Here is a 20,462-nt window from a genome sequence, read left to right on the forward strand (position 1 = left end):
AGATTATGATGCTGGATAAACAGCTGCCCTTTTCCAGTCTGGTGGTACTTCTCCAGCTGTTGGAAGTAATTCAGAGGTCACAGGCAGTGGCTCAGAAATTAATTGTCCATTTCTTTGAGAATGGTAGGAGGTCATTTCTTCGGGTCTGGTAACTTGAACTCACTAAAGGTAGCAATGTGCCCCTTCTCCTCTTTTTACTTACCTTGGATCTTAACCATTTTTGTTCTGTTATTTCCTAGTCCAAAGATCATTGTTCCTGGCAGACAGGGGCTGGTAGATCCATAATCTCATTGAACTAAGTCCTCCCACAAGATGTTAACATGTTGAGCGGAAATGATACTAGATTCAGAATCAGAGGGACATGGTTAAAATCCTACTTTTGTCACTTCTTGCCTATGTCGCCTTATAAAACTCATTTAACCTCTCTGGGCTTCAGTTTCTTCATGTATAAAATGAGTGTATTGGAATAAATAACTTTGAGGGTCCATTCAAGCTCTAAGTCTATAATCCAATCTAAGATGCAGATCACTATCCATTTACAACTTTTCATCCTGTTCAGCTATTGTTCATATTCTCCCCCAAATTTTCCACAAGTGGTCCACCCAACATCCTAGAGGTCTTGTTAGAGGATCTTCTGTTAGATCTCTTGTCCCTGCATGGCTTCCAGTGGAGCACAATAGCTGTCTATGATTATCCCTACCTCTCACTATACAACATTCCAACCTCCTTTTCTGAGCATATATCTCTGTAATGATATCCTTGATGCCACTTCTCTTCTGCAATTCTTCACTATTATATAATGCAGTTTATTTAAGCCCACCATGTCTCTCTCCATTAATGACCCTTTTGGTAATCGACACCTTTAATTCTTTAAGTAGCAAAGGTCCATGACTTAAAGCCATATGGTAGCACCAGAAGAATGCTAATATTTAAAAATGTGCCTTATGCAAATTGGTAGAGCTGCGAATTATTCCAGCCATTCTAGATATCAATTTAGAATTATGTAAGGAAAGTTACTAACTTTTTCTACCCTTTGGTCCAGTGATCTCCTTACTAAGCACATAACCCAAGGACATAACCAACAGGGAAAAAAGATACACAAAATAGACCAAAATGTTCATTTGTTGTTCAGTCATTTTTTTAGTTTTTCTGATTCTTCATGGCCCCATTTGGGGTTTTCTTGGCAAAGATACTGGAGTGGTTTGCCATTTCCTTCTCTACCTCACTGTTTTATAGTTGAGGAAACTCAAGAAAACAGGATTAAATGACTCGCCCAGGGTCACACAGCACGTATATTGTTTGAGGCCAGATTTGAACTCAGGAAGGTGACGCTTCCTAATTCTAGGTCCAGTACTCTATCCACTGTGCCACCTAGCTGCCCCCAAAATGTTCACAGCAATACTTTTTCTGTGAGAGCAAAGAAATGGAAGCAAGGTGGGCGTCCATCAATTAGGGATTGGATGAACAAAATGTGGTAAAAGAATGTAGTGAAATATTAGGGTGCCGGTAATAAATGACCATATGGACAAATTAGAGAAACATGAGATTTGGAAGAACTTATGTAGAAATAAACAGAAGCAGAAAAACAATATACATGAATACAACCGTGTAAATTAAAAGATCACTAAAAAAAAAAAAAAGATGAAGTCCAAGCAACTGAAAAACCAGTAAAGCTTCTAAAGAACAGACAACGAAATGTGTGTGCCTTCTCATCAGAGAAGAAGGGTCTTCTAGAGCAGAAAGTTGTTCAGAAGCAGCAGCCAAATGAGGCATTTTTGTTTTATTTGTCTTTCTTTGTTAGGAAATGTAGTTCAGTGAGGGAGGAGAAGAGAAATTTTCAGAAACAACTGATGTAAAAAAACCAGAAGACATCGATATAGTTTTTTAAAATTAATAATAATAATAATAGCTAATATTTATATAGTGTTTACTATGTGCCAGGCACTGTGTTTGAGTACTTTACAATTATTCTTTCATTTGATTCTCACAATAACCCTGGGGCATTGTTGCTATTATTATCTCCAATATACAATTGAGGAAACTGAGGCAAACAGAGGTTAAATTACTTGCCCAGGGTCACACAGCTAGCAAGTGTCTGAGGCTGAATTTGAACCTAGATCTTCCTGACTCCAGGCCAGATTTTCTATCCACTGCACCACCTAGTTGCACCATAGTACATGCTTAGTAAATGTTAATTAGCTATGGACACAATAGTCACTTAAGACTTGTTTAATTTAATCAAATTGAATAAATGAACAGGGTACTCCATGCATAAGGAACACTGGTGAGCAAAGGTATGTAGATGATTTTTTGTCATCTACCTCCAAACGTTTCTGCCTTCCTGCATCATCCCAAGCCCCCACAAACATCACCTAAAACTGCTGAAAAGATGTCCAATGGATCACACAATCATCACAGTTTCCACACAAACTTGGCACAAACTCAGCTCTTCCATAGCCAAGTTTGTTGGTGGGACTTCATGGCCAACTCACATTGTGTGTGGTGGAAAGCAAAATTGTGTGAAGTGAAATGCTAAGGTTCCATGACATAGCAGGACAGAGAAAAGCAGAAGTGCAGATGACCCCATTTTCCTTAAGTTAGCTTGCTTCTTTGCAAGGAGGTGACGCAGAGGAAGTCTATGCAGATGGCATTCTTGAGGAAGTTTTGTAGTGCTGGCGTGGGCTAGATTGGCTCACCAATGAGAAAAGATTCTGAGTATGTACTGAGAAATGGAGGAATAAGTCATAATCTTCTTTGTAAACCATAAAATTGCAAAATGTTAGATGTGGAAGGAACCTTAGAAATCATCTACTCCAAATCTCTTCATTTTAAGATAGGGAAGCTGAGGCCCAGAAAGATGCCCTGTCCAAAGTCACATGGCAAGTTACCAGCAGTCTGGACTCATGTCCACATCTCCAGATATACAGTCCACTTCGCCACGTTGTTTTAAACCTGTTGACCCAGACTATAATCAATCAGTGCCCAGACTTTTGATCTTTGCTTTGGGAAAACACAAATATTACTTGTCAGTTCTCAAGGTCATATGTCTCTTTGATGATGAGGGAGAAAGAGGAGTGGGAATACTGGAAATGCTACCCATTTAATTACTAGTCACTGCATGAAAAAAAAATATCTGTTTCACTTCTGTCTTTGTTTTCCCAATGCCTAGCATAGTGCCTGGCACATAATAGGTGCCATAGGTAAGTGCAACACATATCATTAGAGGATACACCCAACAAATTTCATTTTTTAAGGTGAATGTTTACTGAGTATTCAGTCTATGTAGGGCAGAAGTGTCAAATTCCTGAATGGGCCCAAATCAGATGAAAATGTAATTGAGAAATGTTTTTCATAAATAAATAAAAATACAATAAAATATGAAAAATATTAATTTGTGGTTTTCTAAGTCATTATGTGACAGGTGGCTCAATGGATAGAGTTCTGGACCCAGAAACAGAAGACTCATCTTTCTGAATTCAAATCTGGCCTCAGACACTTACTATGTGACCCTAGTTAAGTCACTTAACTCTATTTGCCTCAGTTTCCTCATCTGTAAAATGAGCTGGAGAAGGAAATGACAAACCACTCTTGTTTGTTTGCCAAAAAAAAAAACCCAAATGGGGTCACCAACAGTCGGACATGACTGAAACTACTAAACAATTCATTATGCAGCCTGCAGGGATCTGTTTCTATTTGAGTTTGACACTACTGCTATATGAATACTAGTATATTGCATTATTTTTATTCATCAAACTAAAAAAACTGAAACTTAACCAAACTTAAAATTTTTAAATTTTATTTAAATACAACCACAAGAAAAGAAACACAAAACAAACTTTTTGAGACATTAAATTGCACATCCAGCATATGCCCTGTATATATGCATGTGGTAAATGCTTAATTAATTCTTGCTGATGTCTACTAATTACTTCCATTCTACACAGGCAAAGTGGAGAGTTGAGCCAACTCTCCATATAATTGGTCCCTCCCTTAAAACTATAATAATAATAATAACCCATTTGATTTTAAGCTCCTTGAGGGAGGAACTGTCTTTTGCCCCTTTTTGGGTGCTCCATACTTAGCACATAGTAGGCACTTAAATGTTTATTGATTATCAATGAATAGTATTAATTAATAGTAGCATTTATATAGCAATTTAAGGTTTAATATATGTCGTCGTTTGATCTCTTAACCTAACATCTCCAGACAACTAAAGCAAAGTGGATTTTGAAAGAACTGAATTGTCTGACCAGTCTGAAGACTGAATTGTCTGATTCAGTCACAAAGAGAGATTCCCATCCACATTTTAGATGACTAAAATCTTTGATCCCAGAAACACTTGCCCCCTGCCCTTGCTCTCAACGATCACAGTGACGGCTGTCAGTCTGTTGCAAGATTGCATCACCGACCTTTGCAATTTTCTGGCCAGCTCATCTCCCCCGCCCCCTTTTCCTCCCCTTTGCTCCCCACCACTGCCCAAAATAGATTGATCCCCTTTGCTCGAGTTACAGAATGTCGCTTACCAAATCATGATCAGGTCACTCGAAAGTGATTGTCTAATCCTCATCGAAAAGCTGGTCTTCCTCCTCCTCCTCCTCCTCCACCTCCTCCTCCTCCCAGCTCCACCCTTGCCCCCCCATAAGAAATCATTATCAATTTAGCATTCAAGAGGAATATTAGTTATCACTTAATCCAACCCCCTCATTGTACAGTTATTGAAGCTCAGAGACATGAAATGATTGCCCAAGGTGTCATAGGGGGTAAGCAACAGGATCAGGATTTGAACTCAGTTTGTTCTGAGAGTGCTGGGCAGGAAAGTATCCATGTGTCAAACGTGCACGCGTGCAGTCGGTCCGTAACAGTAAAAAGTCTAAGTATATCTCGGCGCCTGCCCTCACACACTTTTCCTCCTAGTTACAGCCTGGAGAACTCCTCCCTTACAACTCATCTCCGCAGCCCATTCCTTCTGTTTCAGGCCTTCTGGACGAAGTCTTGAGAAGGTGATGTAACTGAAACCGAACGAGTAGAGACTGGAAAACGCTAGTGGGTCAGCAAGCTCCCCACCGCCTTTTATTAAGGTCCCACTTGAATAGCTGCTGACAAAAGTGGGTGAGGAAGGCTGCGCACCCGCAAAAACGTGAAATAAAGTCATTATCGTTACATCCTGTGTACGTCTTTAAAGGCTCAGCAGCTCTCCACCTCGAGAGCCAGGTGCCGGAAGCTAAGGGCTAGAAGCCTGCCTGCCCGCCCTCTTTGGGTAGCCGTGCTCGCTATCCTCGGACCCCTACTCCCTGGACAACCCCTGCTCACACAACCAGGGCGTGCATAGCGCGTGAACACCTCCCCTGAGAGCCCTCCCAACACACACACACACACACACACACACACACACACACACACAGACTCTCACACTCTACATTCCAGAACTCCTCCTCCCGTCCCCCTTCCCCCCTCCTCCCTTCCCCTGCCCGGAGAGAACTTGCCCCAAGAGGGGGCGGGGCTGCGAGAAGGAATAAAAAGCCTGTCTTGGCTCCAGCCTCAGCACCAGCTGCAGTCTTCATCTGGAAGAGCTGCAACTGCCCAGGGGGAGGGGACATTCCACCACTGGACCAACGCACTGCCTCACTGACCACAGCTTCTCCGCCGCTGTCACATCCTCGTACCCACGTCAGGTAAGAGGGCTCCCTTCTTGGAATGTAGGAAGAGCCCTAGCACTCAGATGCCCCTCTGCCCACTAGGGCTAGAGGGAGCTGGGCATGGAGTGGAGAACCGCACTGTCGGAAGAGGCTAGAAGAAGAAGGGTACTTGGTTGGACTTCAGAGAATAGGAGTTGGTTTCAGTCTTTTGCCAGGGGAGCTCATGAAGTAATGAAAAGAGAATTGAAGCAGGTATTAGCAGACTTGGGTTCATGTTCCAGCTGTGTGACTATAGACAAGTCACTTGACCTCTCTGGGCCTCAGTTTTGCCATTTGTAAAATGATGGCGTTGGATTTAATGATGCCTGAAGTTCCCACCAATTTTGATGATTTCTCAAGTTTCCTCCAGTTCTAACAACCTGGGGGGATCCTTTCCCCAGTCTATCTCCCTCCACTTCCTACATCCTTCCTATCACTTGAAGTCACTAAGGGTTCCCCCTTTCCCTACCTTTGTGTCTTTGCAGGTCACCCCCTTATCCTAAAGGCCAAAAATGGAAACTGTCCAGGAGCTGGTCCCCTTGGCCAAGGAAATGATGGCCCAGAAACCAAATGGGAAGATGATGAAGCTATACGTGCTGGGCAGTGTGGTGGCCTTTTTCGGAGTCGTGATTGGCCTGGTGGAGACAGTATGCAGTCCCTTCTGTGCAAACAGATGTCTTCAGGAGGACGAGGCAGCTGTGGCAGCTGTGCAAGCTGCCAGGCTCCGGGAGTCCAGGAGAAGGGAAGCATTGCTGGAGAAAAGCAAGCAACAAGAAGCCCTGGGAGGTCGGAGCCTCTCCCATCGCCAACACGCCTCCTAAAAACAGTGCGCAGAATGGAGAGAAGCGAGCTGCCCCAAGAATGGGAGAGAGGGCCACTGAGAGGCAGAGAGTCCCAGCTGATGGCACAGGAGGTTCTGCACTTCGATTTGGGAAGCTTCCGATTTCTGAGAAAGGAATCCAGGACTAGACTGTGGCTGAGACTAAAAGCACCAGGGGTTCTACATAAATGTCAGGGGTAGGTTTTGCTGCTGTGCAGCAGTAGAGAGGGCTGATCTGTCCTAATAACCATATATATTATATACCTTTGTGGTATCTGAGTGCATGGAACACTCTGCACTCTGGAGAAAGGGTGGGGACATGCTTTTATATTATCATTAATATTATTACGATTATCACTTTTGCATTTTGAAATAAAATAATTTTATAATACTTGGTGGCATCTTGCTTATGTGGGTGGCTGGTGGTGGTAAGAGATGGGTTGTAGGATCCTATGAAGGATACTGGGATCTGGGGACTTGTATGGAGGGGAGAAAGCAGCTTCCTAAAGGCCAGCCCATGCCAGCTCTAGTACTTAGGAATCCAGTACCTTTAAGAACCCTCCTAGATTTGGAGAATGGGTCTCTTATAGGAGATGCCTTCTTATTCAATCCCATAAGACTAGTCTTATCCTATATAAACAAGACTAATGTCCCTTTCCTGAGGGCTCATAGTCCTTTTTAAATTGGATGAAAAGTTCCATATCAGGATGGTATAAGAAAAATGCACTGGATTTAAAGTCATAGGACCAGAATTCAAATGTTGACTCTGCTATTTACTACCTAACAGCACGTGACATGGGACTTGTCACTTTATCTCCTCCCTGACTTTCTCCACCTAGAAAATAAAGGGGTTAGAATTCTAGCTGTAAGTCTTAGGAACCAATAAATAGAGGAGAAAGCTTGGCCTTTTCCCTCCTAATTGCATTTTAGTATAAGTAAACTAAGAGAGAGAAAAAACTAACTCTTAACTTTTGCCTATTAACTTTTGTCTCCTGTCTCAGCTTCCCTTCTTCTGATTCATGTCATAGTAAGAATCAATCAATTAATCCATAAACATTTATTAAGCACCTACTATGTGCCAGGCAATGTGCTAAGCATTGGGGATACAAAAGTGGTAAAAGAAATGCGTTCTCTCCAGTCTAAAACTCAATGTATCTTTCCCAGGCCAGAGCTCACAGCATCCAATCACCCATGGGACATGTGGCACAGCCGAAGGCCAATGCATGGAACCTGTGCTATCTGTAGGGCCTCTAATTACACAGCAGGAGGCATGAGCACAGCCTCCTTACCATCTCCCTTAATATCAAGTCAAACTCTCTCAACAAGTGCAAACTGGGATACTGTCATTCCTCCAGCATTTATTATGACTCTATCGAAGGCAGGGCATGGGTACTAGGCACTGTGGCAGATAGAATAATGGATATCCTCTTGCTGATAATATGCACACCCTCGGTCTTGGCCTTTTAAAGAGTGAGGGGGAAAGCATCTAAACCCAGAGACCTGGACTTGTGCCCTTGAGGTTCTGCTCAGAGTACATTATAATTCAGTAAGGTGGATGAGACCTATATACAAATACCTGTAATAGAGGCAGAATACACTTCTTAGAATCATAGATTTAAAGCTGTAAGAGACCTTGAGGCCATCAGTTTCAAATACTTTATTTTTAATTTTTTAAAAATTTAATTTAACTTTTTCAATTAATAAAATTTATTTTCACTTCCTTCCATTACCTCCCCTACTGAAAAAAAAAAGAAAGAAAAGAAAAACCCTTGTAACAAATATACATATTCAAACAAAACAAATTCTTGAATTGGTGATGTCCAAAAAATGTCTCATTCTGAACGCTAAAATCCACCACCTTGCTCTCAGGAGATGGGTAGTGATGGGGTGCTTGGGTGCTTTTGCTTGGACCCCAAATTCAAGATCACATCTCTCCCTAGCTTCAAAACACTATCCCTGACAGTTTTCTCCCCAGCCCAAGGACACTATGCCTAGCAATAACTCATGAGCGGGCCCCAGTAAGACAAACTATCTTTCTCTGTTACAAGAACAAGCTGACTTCTGTAGAAATTCCCTTGTAAAAACAGAACTATCTTGTAACCACAGAATTATCATGTATTGATTTGCACAGTTACTGCATACAATCCAGAGATCAAGCTATAGACATCAACTCTCAAAGCTATCTTGCTACAGACATAATAATCAAAAATACACCCCTTAGAAAACCTTTCCCCAGGTTTCCAGTAGTGAATGATGCCAAAGGTTGTATGTTATCACCTAATTAGCATATCCGCCAGATAATCCACTACTTTTCCTATAAGCTTTAGTATCATTCCTGTTAGGTTGCAAGTTCCCTAAGGAGCTCTGCCCACCATATTGGCCTTACAATAAAAGTTTGCCAGCTTGACTTAAAGAATGTTTGAGTCTATGAATTCATTCCAGAGGACCTTTCCTCTACTTCAGTCTTTTATGGGTCCCTGAACCTCAAACCCCACCGAGTAGCATGCTTCATCAATGGTTCATTAGAATATTCAACTCCCACAAGTTACTGATGAAGAAACTGATGTACAAAGAGGTCGAGTGACTTGGACAGGGTCACACAGATAAGTGTGTGGCGGCAGGATTTGAAACCATATCTTCTTATCTCCAAGACCAATCTATTATGCCATGGTACCTTCTAAAACACTCACCACAAAGTTCTAAGGGAGCACAGAAAAGGGGGAGATTTCTTCCAGCTGAGAGTAATCAAGAAAGAGAGAAGTGGTTGAAGGAGAAACCTGATAGGAACTATGGATTAACAGGGAAAGATAGTCAACCTTCATGCACCTTTTCTCCCCTGCTGAAACTTCTAATGGGATCTTCATTCAGTAGGAAACTGACTCAAACTGTGGCAAAAGGTTTTAGCGACAAGAGGTTTTAGAATCATGCTCTAGAGAAGAATTTCTCAACAAGGAAGCCTATCAGGCATTGCTATAAGCTGAACAGTAGTCTGGCTGTAGTGATTCTCAAAGGAAAACTGCCTGCAATCCATACTGAAAAATAACCAAGAGCTTTAGTGTATTGGTCCTCCTTTCCGTTCCTGCTCTCACCACTGTGGTTCAGCTCAACATCACTTCTCGCTTTACTATTGTCCAGATTTCTTTCTCTTCTCCGCCCCCCTTCTTGGTACTTCCCCTCACCTCCATTTTTAGCTTTCTTTTACCGGGTGTCTTCCCCCATTTGAATGTAAGTGCCCAAAGGACAAATCTTGTCTTTCTTTTCACTTTGATTTGTGCTCCCAGAACTTAACACAGTACTTTGTGTTTGGCCCTTTGTAAGTGCTGAATAAGCGCTGACTCTGAGAGTCATTCAATATCTTTTAACAGAAGGAATCAAGGAAGGTTTCTTGGAGGACTGATCTATGAGTAGAGATTCTGTGTCTAGGGCAGGAGGCGGGGAAGGTCCTCTCATTCAGAGTCATAGGAAGACACAGAGACACTGAGGCACCACTTTGAGGAGCAGGGACTGAAAAGCACTTGGCTGGAGATCATCTAATCACTTCCAGTTCCATCCAACAGGCATTTGTCAAGCTCTTGTTGTGTCTAAGACACAGTGCTTGACACTGAGGTTATATGGACAAAATTTAAAACCGCCTCTGCCATCGAGGATCTTTTGCTTGGGGCAATTTGACATGTAAGCAGATATGTGTACATGTGTGATTTGAGGAAGGAAAGAACACTGACAACTAAGGGGATCAGGAAAGATTTCCTATAGAGTCACAAAGGCAGCTGTTGTTCGGTCATTTCAATCGTGTCTGACTTCTCATGACCCCATTTGGAGTTCTCTTGGCAAAGATACTAGAGTGGTTTGTCATTTCCTTCTCCAGCTCATTCTACAGATGAGGAAACTGAGGCAAACAGGGTAAAAGTAACTTGCCCAAGGTCACATGACTAGTAAGTGACTGAGGTCAGATCTAAACTCAGGTATTCCTGACGCCAGGCCCAGCACTCTATCCACAGCACCACTTAGTTGCCCTCAAAAGCAGCTAGGGATTCTAAAAGGCAGAGATGAGGAGGGAGTGTGTTTCTGACATGCTACAGCCCTTGCTGTTCCAAGTTTCAGTAAAAGTAAGTAGACCAGTTTGGCTAAACATAGAGAAGGGGAAAAACAACAATCTGGGAAATGTAGGCTAGAGACAGGTTGTAAAGAGCTTTAAATGTCAAGCTATGGCATTTACACACTATCCCAGAGGTAACAGACAGCCACGGGAGGTTCTTAGCATAGGAACAATGTGGTTAGCCTTGAGCTAACCGATGATTTTGGCCGCTCTGTGGAAGAAAGATTGGAGAGGGGAAGAGACCAAGAGTCCAATTAGAAAGCTACTACAACGATTCAGATAAGAGGTTATAAGGTCCAGATGAACTAGAGAGATGGCTTTGTACATTAAGAGAAAAAAATGAGTGGAAGAGATATTGCAAAGGTAGAGTAGGAAAGACTTGGCAACAGGATGGGATATATCAAACAAGGAAGAGGAAAGAATAGAGGAAGACTGAGAAGTTGTGAGTCTGGGTCACTGGAAAGAATGGGGATACTCCCAACAGAATTAAGAAGTCTAGAGGAGGACAGGAAGGTTTCAGAGGGAAGATGATGAGCTCTGTTTCAAATATAATGAGTTTAAGATACCTATGGGACACAGCAGGTGGAGATGTCTAACAGGCAGTTGGAGATAGGAGACTGGAGCTCAGGAGTGAGAGATAAAGGCTTTCTGTGTAGATTTGGGAATCTCCTTCATAGATATGATTGTTGAACACATGAGAGCCGATGAGATTATGGAGAAAGAGTATAGAGAGAAAAGAGATGAGGGCCCCTGACAGTGCTTTAGGAGACCCTCATGGTTAGCAGAGATGATGATCTAGCAAAACAGACTGAGAAAGAGTAAAAGGGAGAGGGCAGACAGGTAGAAGGAAAACCATGAGAGATCAGTGTCATGAAAGTTGAGAGTGGAGAATATATCCAGGAGTAATCAATTGTGTCAAAAACTACAGAGAAATTTTAAAAGGATGAAGCCTGGGAAAAGGCTGTTGGATTTAGCAATTTAGAGATACTCGTTGACCTTGGAGAATTCTGTTTCAGTCAAGCAGTGACATCAGAAGCCAGATTGTAAGGGTATGAGAAGTGAGGGGGAGGTGAGAAAGGAAAGCCAAAAACTAAAGAAAGCTTTTTCTCAGCATTTGACTCTGAAAGAGAGAATGGTTTCTTCTTTTAACTAAATATACTTTTTAACTATGTGCTAGGTGAGTATGTTCAGAATAGCAGGTATGAGAGGAGAGAGGACCCAGCACTCTACCTACCTGCCCTCACCACCAACACCTCTGCCCAAATGAAAATACAACAGAGGTACCTGTCTCTCCCTCTGTGCTGAGGGTGAGTGAGACTACTCCTAATCAGTGGCAAGGGATCAGGAGCCTCTGCCAAGAAGCAGTCAGTGGGAGAAGGAGTTTATTTGCCACCCAACTCAAGCTGAGCAGATGTATGTTCAAATGTTCTCATTGCTATCATGTGTGTGTATGTGTGTGTGTGTGTGTGTGTGTGTGTGTGTGTGTGTTAAGGCTGACTGCCATTCCCATCCCCGTGATCACATCACACTACCACTCCCAGCCTTTATTTGGGTAAGAGAAACCTAGAATATTGTAACTATTGAAGAAAAAATAAATATTTCTAATACTCTACAATTTTGGGTTTAAGTCTGCCAGAAGCAATTTTATTTAATTTATCATTACTCTGTATGCAAACCATATCTAGGCTGGAGAAAGAGATGTCCAAACTCGCATTCTCCATATCCTCCAACATGACCCTTTGTCCTGCCCCTTCCCATCTCCCCCCGTCCCACACCAAAATTTAAGTAACATTTGTAGGAGTCTGAGAAAGAATGCCAAGATATGTAACAACACAGTTCTACATTAACCTCCTAAACAGTTGAGCAATGATAGCTCTATCTCATTCCTCCTGGACCACCGTCCTAGTGGAGTCGATGGGGTCTCTTTCACAGATCCATATAGGGAACATAGGTAGGAAACAATGTGAATGTCCCCTTGACTTGTGTGGGTCATAGCACCATTGCTTCAGGAGTGGAGGAAGGCAATGATCATATCCAGACTAGAGGTACTCTGTCAAATTTCTGGTTATCACCCTTAATCTATTCACATATTGAAAGGCCTTTTTCCCTTTTTTCACTTTTTCAAAGTAGTTTTTCCAAGGATTTTAGAAAGGGTTTTAGAGGAAAATATTATTCTTAATATCCTTAGTTTTACGAAAAAGGAGATTTTAAATATGATAGTCTCACACAGCTAAAGCATCCCAAGGGAAGAAGTAGTGTCTGACTTCTCTAGCCCCTGGTGAATGAGACAAAGCCCAGAACGTTGGCATTCTTACCCATCCTGTGTTGCCTTCATTGGTGTCAATTGTAGAGACTTTAATGTCTGTAGCATTGATATGGTGCCCTCTAAATTCAACGAAGCCTGGGGAAAAGCCTCACTTATCTCTTCCTGGTTATAAGTCTCATGGAGAAGGTAAAATCTCACATGGGCTTTGAATAATGAGTATTGACAGGCAAAGGGCTCTCCTGGCAGATGAAATAGCCTGAGAAAAGACATGGAACCAGCAAAGTAAAAACTATTTAGAGAACACATGTAAGTCCAGCTTGGCTTTACTGTTCAGTATCGTAAGATAATAGAGCTAATTTAGCTAATAGAGATAATTTAGAGCTAGGAGGAAATTTAAAGGCCCTCTAGTCCAACTCACTCCTTTTACAGATAACAAACTTGGGACCAGGGAAGTTCAGTGACTTACCCACCTCATGCAGGTAGGAAGCCTCAGAGTTGAGATTAAAACCCAAGTCTTCTGACTTCACAGCCAGTGATATACAAGCCTGGAAAAGCATTTGGAACCAGACTGTAGACAACTTTGGCACACATCTGACATCAAGGCACTGTATATGATGTCTCCAACCTACCTTACAGCCTTATCTTCCACTATTCAACATATTTAAAACAAAAATCATAGTAGTGTAACTGCTTCCCAACTCCCACTTGTACTGACAGTCTGGCTCTCCAAAAGGGTGGCTAACTAATTCTCCCCTCAGAATTCTCGGGGCAAACCCTGAGGGGTTGAGGGGTTTCTAATGTTATCACTCAAGAACTTCTATCTGGTGTGCTCACCATTAATCACTAATTACTAATCATCAATTCAGATAGAATTAATTAGCTTTTAAAAAGAAGTATCTACTGAGTGGGTATAAAATGAAAAGTTGGTGCAAAGAACAATCCCTCCCCAAAGTCTGAGACATATTTTTCCACAGATAGACATGGGCTCCATTAGAAAAATGGGCTCAAGCTTAGAGAGCACACCCAGCCAAAAGACGAATTCACAGATTCTGGTTCCTGGAGGTTCTTCTCTCCCTTGATGGAGTATTCATGAAGTTCCCCCTTGTGAGTATTCATGAAGTTCCCCCTTGTGTGGCTCTCTGGCTGGCCTTCATGGGTTCATGCCCTTATCAGTTCCAGAAGCTGCCTTTCTTTGTTTTGTCTGGTTTGAGCTTGGCGTGTTTCTCCATTCACAATGTGAACACTGCCATTAGTTAGTCAGTCAACAAGCTAATAGGCATTTATTAAATGCCCACTATGTGGCAGGCCCTCTCCTAAGCAGTAGAAGACATAGAGAAAGGCAAAAGACAGCCCTTGCTCTCTTGGGGGAGATGACAGGCAACTAACTATGTAGAAACAAGGAATACATACAGTATAAATTGGAGTTAATCAACAGAGGAAAAAGACTAATGTTAAAGTAAATCAGGAAAGGCTTCTCTTAGAAGGTGAGATTTTATCAGGGTCTCAAAGAAAGCTGGGGAAACCAGGAGGTGGAGATGGGTAGGGAGAGTATTCCAAGCACGGGGCAATAACCAGTGAAAATGCCTGAAGTTATACTGAGAGATAAGAGTATCTTGTTGGAAGAGGAGGCCAGTGTCACTGGATCACAGAGTACATGGAGGTGAGTATTTGTGCCTGACCTGTGGTAGATCCTTGCAAGCTCATGTTGGTCTGATCAGCCACAATCAGACACTCTGTGCCTTGACCCCAACGTAGGGATGTCATGTTGGTCCTCTCTGAGAATGAAGGACAACAACCAACGAGCCAACATGGAAGGGAGTAAGGTGTAAGAAGAGGAATATATATGGGGTTGCATTGTAAAAGGGCTTTAAATGCCAAAGAGAGGATCCTGGAAGTGATACAGAACCACAGGAGTTTATTTAATGGGGATTGGAAGTGGGAGTGATATGATCAGATCTGCATTCCACAGTAAGATTAATTTGACATCCTAGTGGAGGATGGGCTGGAGTAAGGAGAGAGGAGGCAGGGAGACCCGCTAGCAGGCCATTTCAATAGTCCAGGCATGAGGTGATGAAGTCCTGAATCAGGGTTATGGCAGTGTCAGAGGAGAAAAGGGGGTGTATAGGAAAGATGTTAAGAAGCTAAAATTGAAGTGACTTGGCAAGAGACTGGATATGAGGGGGAGGGGAAGGGCAGAGAGAATGAGGAGTTAAGGATGCCACCTAGGTTGCTAGCCTACATGACCGAGAGGATGGTGGTGTCCTTCATAGTAAAATGGAAGTTTAGAAGGAAGGACAGTATGAGGAGAAAGAAAATGAGTTCAGTTTTACATATGCTGATTTTAAGATGTCTCTGGACCATCCAGTTTGAGATGTCCAATAAGTAGCTGGAGATGCAGGTCTAGAGGTTAGGACTGGATAAACTGATCTTAGAATAAGCTGCATAGAGATTATCCATGAGGGCAGCTGCTGCTCTGAGGACATTGCTATTTACAAAGATGGGAAGGCCAAATGCAAATATTCTGACCAGTGTGAGGTTCACATGGTTTTCCTATGGGAAGGGGGATAGTAAAAGAAAAAACTCAGTCTTCCCTGCCCAAGGACAGCTCCTTCAACCACTCTTATACTGGCTTATTACTGTCATATTCCTGCTAAAATCTGCTGTTAAAATACACATAGGTACAGTGGTATGTCTGATTCTTTCTACTAATCCCAACATATTTCCTATGTGGTGTCATCTGATTACACCCAATGATCAAGCACTTCTCTTCTTCCAAACCGAATAAGGATTAACAAGTTCATACTTCATTTGTAATTATGCTGTTGTTGTTGTTCAGTCCTGTCTGACTCCTCATGACATCATGGACCATAATGGTAAAGATACTAGAATGGTTTGCCATTTCCTTCTCCAGTGAATTAAGGGAAGCAAAGGTTAAATGACTCACCTAGGAGCACCCAGTAAGTATCTGAGGCCAGATCTGCATTCAGGTCTTCCTGACTCCAGGCCCAGCACTCTATCCACTGAGCCATCCAGCTAGCTGGGATCTATACTTCCACATTCATATACTTCCACATTCATATACTTCCACATTCCACACTTCCACTCATTTCTATTTCCAATCTTACAATAGGATCCTAGATTTATAGCTGGAAAGGTCATGTAATCCAATGTTCTCATTTTACAAACGAAGAAATTGAAGCTCAAAGAGGTTAAGTGATTTACACGGCTATTAAGTGTCATAGAAAGGATTAGAACCCAGAACTTCTTGAATCTAAGTCCAGCAGTATAGTGACTATGCCACATTACCGCTTCCCATTTCTAGTTAATATTAGCACATTTCTCTTAGATATTCAAGCTTAAAAAGCTTTATTATTGTGAACTGTTATCTACCCAAGTTGTACAATTCTAGACCCAGGCAGGTGACATTTTGAACCTAAGCACAAGACTTGACATTTATTAAACAAATATCTGAATGCCTATGAAATACAAAGAAGGCACTGTCCTTGTCAATGGGGAGTTGTGCTCATCAGAAGCCAGTATTCTAACTCTTTGAGATCTTTTTGAACCTCAACTTGAGCCTCCCAGCTTTATGCAAATTTGATGAGTATACCTTCCATATTTTCATTGAAAAAAAAATCCTGATTAGAGAAGAGACAAAGACAAATAATAAAGAAAGTGTGTCAGGCTTTGACATGATCCAGATTTTAAAATTACTGGTAGATCACCTCTATCCCATCCCCCTATTTCCAACCCTTCAAACAAACCTTCCTTTCTTTCTTCTCCTCCAAAGCACAGCAATCAGTCAATAATTATTTACTATTTGCCTAGCATCATGTTGGTTGCTATGAAGGATGCTGCAGAAGACATTATCCCTACCCTCTAAGAGCTTACATTCCAGTTGAAGGACCAGCAGTGAACCCAAGACTCACACACATAAAGCTTAGAAAACAATGTAAGACAGTATGTTAAGTATTGAACCATATAGTATAGACATGGAGTCTACAGTATGGGAAAGTCTATAGTATGGGGAACATTAGGAAGGGCTAGAAAGGTTTCATGAAGAAGGAGAAACTTGAACTGGCTTAGAAAAAAATCACAGAATCATAGTTTTCAAAACATAAAGTACTTTATCACGAGTTATATCTGAACAGAAAGAAGAAGGGTAATAGAGACATTCGGGGGGGGGGGAACAATTTAAGTGGAGGGTTTGGATTAGGAAAGAATGGGGAAAAAGGTAGAATTGATAAGATAGGACTTTATTGTGGAGAACAGTAAAATCTAAGATGAAGTATTTAGGTGTGATAGCTCATAGTGAACCAAAAAAGGATTTTGAGCAAATGATGTCAAGCTGGGTAGCATAGCTTATATTTAGATGATAGAATAAGGATCCAAAAATATATTGACATGATAGAACAAAAGACCAAATCTAAGAAGAAATGAAATAAAGTTAAATGGATAAGTCCCGTGCTTGGGTTCAAAAAGCAAGCTGAGTAAGTCCAAGAACACATAACCATAATGATAAATGAACTAACATCTATTCCATACAAGGTGAAAGAAATAGGAATGTTTGGCCTGTAGAAGAGGAGAATGGGGATGGGCAGGGACAATACTATAGTGGTTATTAAGAATTTGGAGAATTGTAATTTTGGAGAAGGATTAGATTTGTCCTAATTCCAGATGGGGTTAATGAGTGAAAACCTTAAGAAGACAGATTTCAGATCAATATAAGGAGAAACAATGGAACAAGTCTTCTTAAGAGGTAGGTAGTTATTTTCCCATTACTAGCAATTTTCAAATAGAGGTCTTCAAGCAATTTGGAGGTCTTAGAGCAAAATCTGGAGGTCCACTTGTCAAAATGTAGCAGAAAAGATTGATGCTTTAAATGGGAATTGAAAATATATATATATATATATATATATATATATATATATATATATATATATATATATATATATATATATATATATATATATATATATAATATGTGTGCATATATATGTCTATATACACATATATATAATCAATTCAACAAACTCTTATTAAGCACCTTCTATGCAGAACACTGTGCTAGTTTCTGGGTATTACAGCATGTGCCCTAGGTCACTATAAAGGCAAGCACCCTGGCACATGCAGGATGGCCTGCTAGCATAGATTCTTTGATCTGCTTTTCTTAAAGGCAATTTTAATGGGGTCATCGATCTTACTTTAATTGCATTCACTAGTTCAGGGGAAAAGTCAGCACCCTGACCACACTAAAAATACAATCAGAGAAATTACAAGCAGAGAAATTAGCACAAAGACCAACAGACAGGGCTCCAACTGCCTGAACAACATAATACATACATAGTCACCAGAGAGGGAGCACCAATATCTGGGTTTTCAAAGCCAGGCAAGGGGGCATTCCTTAACGGCTACCCAGAGTCTCATCTGGCCAAATCGCATGAACATTCTTCCCATGAATGAGCCCCAAAGCAAAATACCAACCTCTGAATATATGTAAACTTCTCAGAGCCAGAAGGCATCACAACCCTTGTGACTCAGTGCCTAACTATCTTGGTACCAAAAGGTATGAAAGCCTTTCTACAAGCAAGCCTCTCCTAAGCAAGCTCCTCCTTTAGGCAAGTCCCTCCCTGCAATGGGCTCTATGTAACTCCAGATGTATTACAGCTGTGAGCTGAGCACATGTGGTCACATGCCTATTAATGGATGGGGAAGATCTTCCTATTCCATGAACATTACAGTCACCTTCATGTACCACCCTTGATATCTCTTACATCTCTTCCCAAATAGAAATTAGGAGGAGCTCAAAAGCCCAGGATTAAAAAATATCCTATGAAATAGAAATTGATTTTTCTGCTTTTTAATCATTGCAAACATCTTGGTATACAACACCAAGTAGTGCCACTAGCAACCAGATCACTGCCCTCCCCCACTATACAGTCTTTCATACTCCAAGTCTCATTGCATAGGTAGAGTTTCCAAGTTCCAAACATTCCCAGGCTCCAGGGCTATTACTGAGAATTCTTTCATCTAAGTCAAAAACAATTCAGTAGGGTGTGTGAGGGGAGGAGAAGAGTTGCAACAATATGGAGGATAATCCAATTGGTGAGGGGGAGAGGAAGGAGAGAGGGAAATTGTTGCTGCAGCACTGAGGACAGTTTGACCACAGATACTAGGAAAATAGATGACTCTTCTCTTGAGAATTTAACCCATACCTATAGAAAGGTTAAGTGGGAAGGTGGGCCCTGGGAAAAGGGTGCCATGGCAACAGGACTCTAGAAGTGGTATCCTCCATGTATTATAGTCTAGTGAAGGAGCTCAAGGAGCAAGATGTGTCAATGGCAAACTCCATTCTACAATGAGGCAAAAGCATAATGCTAGAGAGGAATTATCCTCTCCCTATTGGTACTAGGTTGATGACCTGGGATAAAGCCCTGATCACCCTACCCTAGTTATAGCTCTACCTGGCACGCGCTGACTCACTAACTCTCCCAAGCACAACCCCTGAAACTATCCTTATAATGAACTGCCCCCCTCCACTATCCACACACCTCTCATTGAAGAGAAGCCTGTTCAGGCATGAATTGGACTGGATGACCTCTGATACCCCTTCCTACACTAAAATTCTGTGATTTGGAATTTCAAAAATTAAAACAAAAATAGTCATGCCCTTTCCAACTATAAAATTTAATTGACCTTTATTTTGAAACTACATGGCAAGATTGCTATTTAAAATAATTCTGTGATCAGTCTTCTGATAAAGTGGGGGATTTTTTGGTAATATAAATAATTGCCTAATTTATTCTTTGTGAAAGTTCAGTAATACACCATGTTTGTCTAAGGCAAAGTATACTTAGATTCTGTTTGCATTAGATACTAATTTGCACTCATTTATTGCTTTATAGGAATCATAAGCTCTTAGAATTTGAAGTACCTTAGAGGTCACCTAGTACAGAAGAAGTATTGAAACTGTCCTTATACTAAACTTTCATGTACACATGTACAACAGAAGAGATGTCTGTTCAGACATGAATGGGACTACATGATCTCTGGCATTCCTTCCTAATCTAAGATTCTGTGGAAAGGACACTTAGGGAAAGACAGTACAGTGCAGAAAGCACTAGTGCTCAGATGCCACCTCTGCCACTTACTACCCGCACAACTTTGGGCAAGTCCTTCAACCTTTCTGAGCCTCAGTTTCCACATCTGAAAAATAAGGGAGTCAGATGAGATGACCTCTGAGGGCTCTTCTAGCTCTAAATCTATGATCCTATGATCCTGACATCCTTCTCTCCTCTGCAAAATTCCCAGCAAGTCATCATTAGACTTCTTCTTGAATACTGCTCATAATGGGGAACTCACAACTCATACAAAAAGCTTAGTCCATACCGAAAAAGCTCAAATTGTTAGAAAATTTTTTTGTATGTTGAGCTAAAACCTGTTTTGTCAAAACTTCCACCCCTTGTTCCTAGTTCTGCCTTTTAGGACCAAGCAGAACAAGATCAGTCCTTCCAAAAGACAGTCCTTCAAACACTTTAAAATGGCTCTCATGTCTTCTCTTATCCAGGGTGAACATTCAGAGTCTCCACAAACATTCCTCATATG

At 41.4% G+C, this 20,462-nt stretch overlaps 1 protein-coding gene across 1 annotated transcript; it reads left to right on the forward strand.

Annotated features, from left to right (window-relative positions):
- Positions 1-5,551: 5,551 nt before the first annotated feature.
- Positions 5,552-6,886, forward strand: G0S2 (G0/G1 switch 2). The gene is made up of 2 exons (XM_036756195.1): positions 5,552-5,672; positions 6,161-6,886. Exon 2 carries the CDS (start codon positions 6,188-6,190, stop codon positions 6,494-6,496), a length of 309 nt encoding a protein of 102 aa, XP_036612090.1. The 5' UTR covers positions 5,552-5,672; positions 6,161-6,187; the 3' UTR covers positions 6,497-6,886.
- The last annotated feature ends 13,576 nt before the right edge of the window (positions 6,887-20,462 follow it).

The sequence above is a fragment of the Trichosurus vulpecula genome, chromosome 4 (genome assembly GCF_011100635.1).
Source record: "Trichosurus vulpecula isolate mTriVul1 chromosome 4, mTriVul1.pri, whole genome shotgun sequence".
NCBI lineage: Eukaryota > Metazoa > Chordata > Mammalia > Diprotodontia > Phalangeridae > Trichosurus > Trichosurus vulpecula.

Coding starts and splice junctions, on each gene's coding strand:
- G0S2 (XM_036756195.1), top strand. CDS start 6,188: ATGGAAACTGTCCAGGAGCTGGTCCCCTTGGCCAAGGAAATGATGGCC.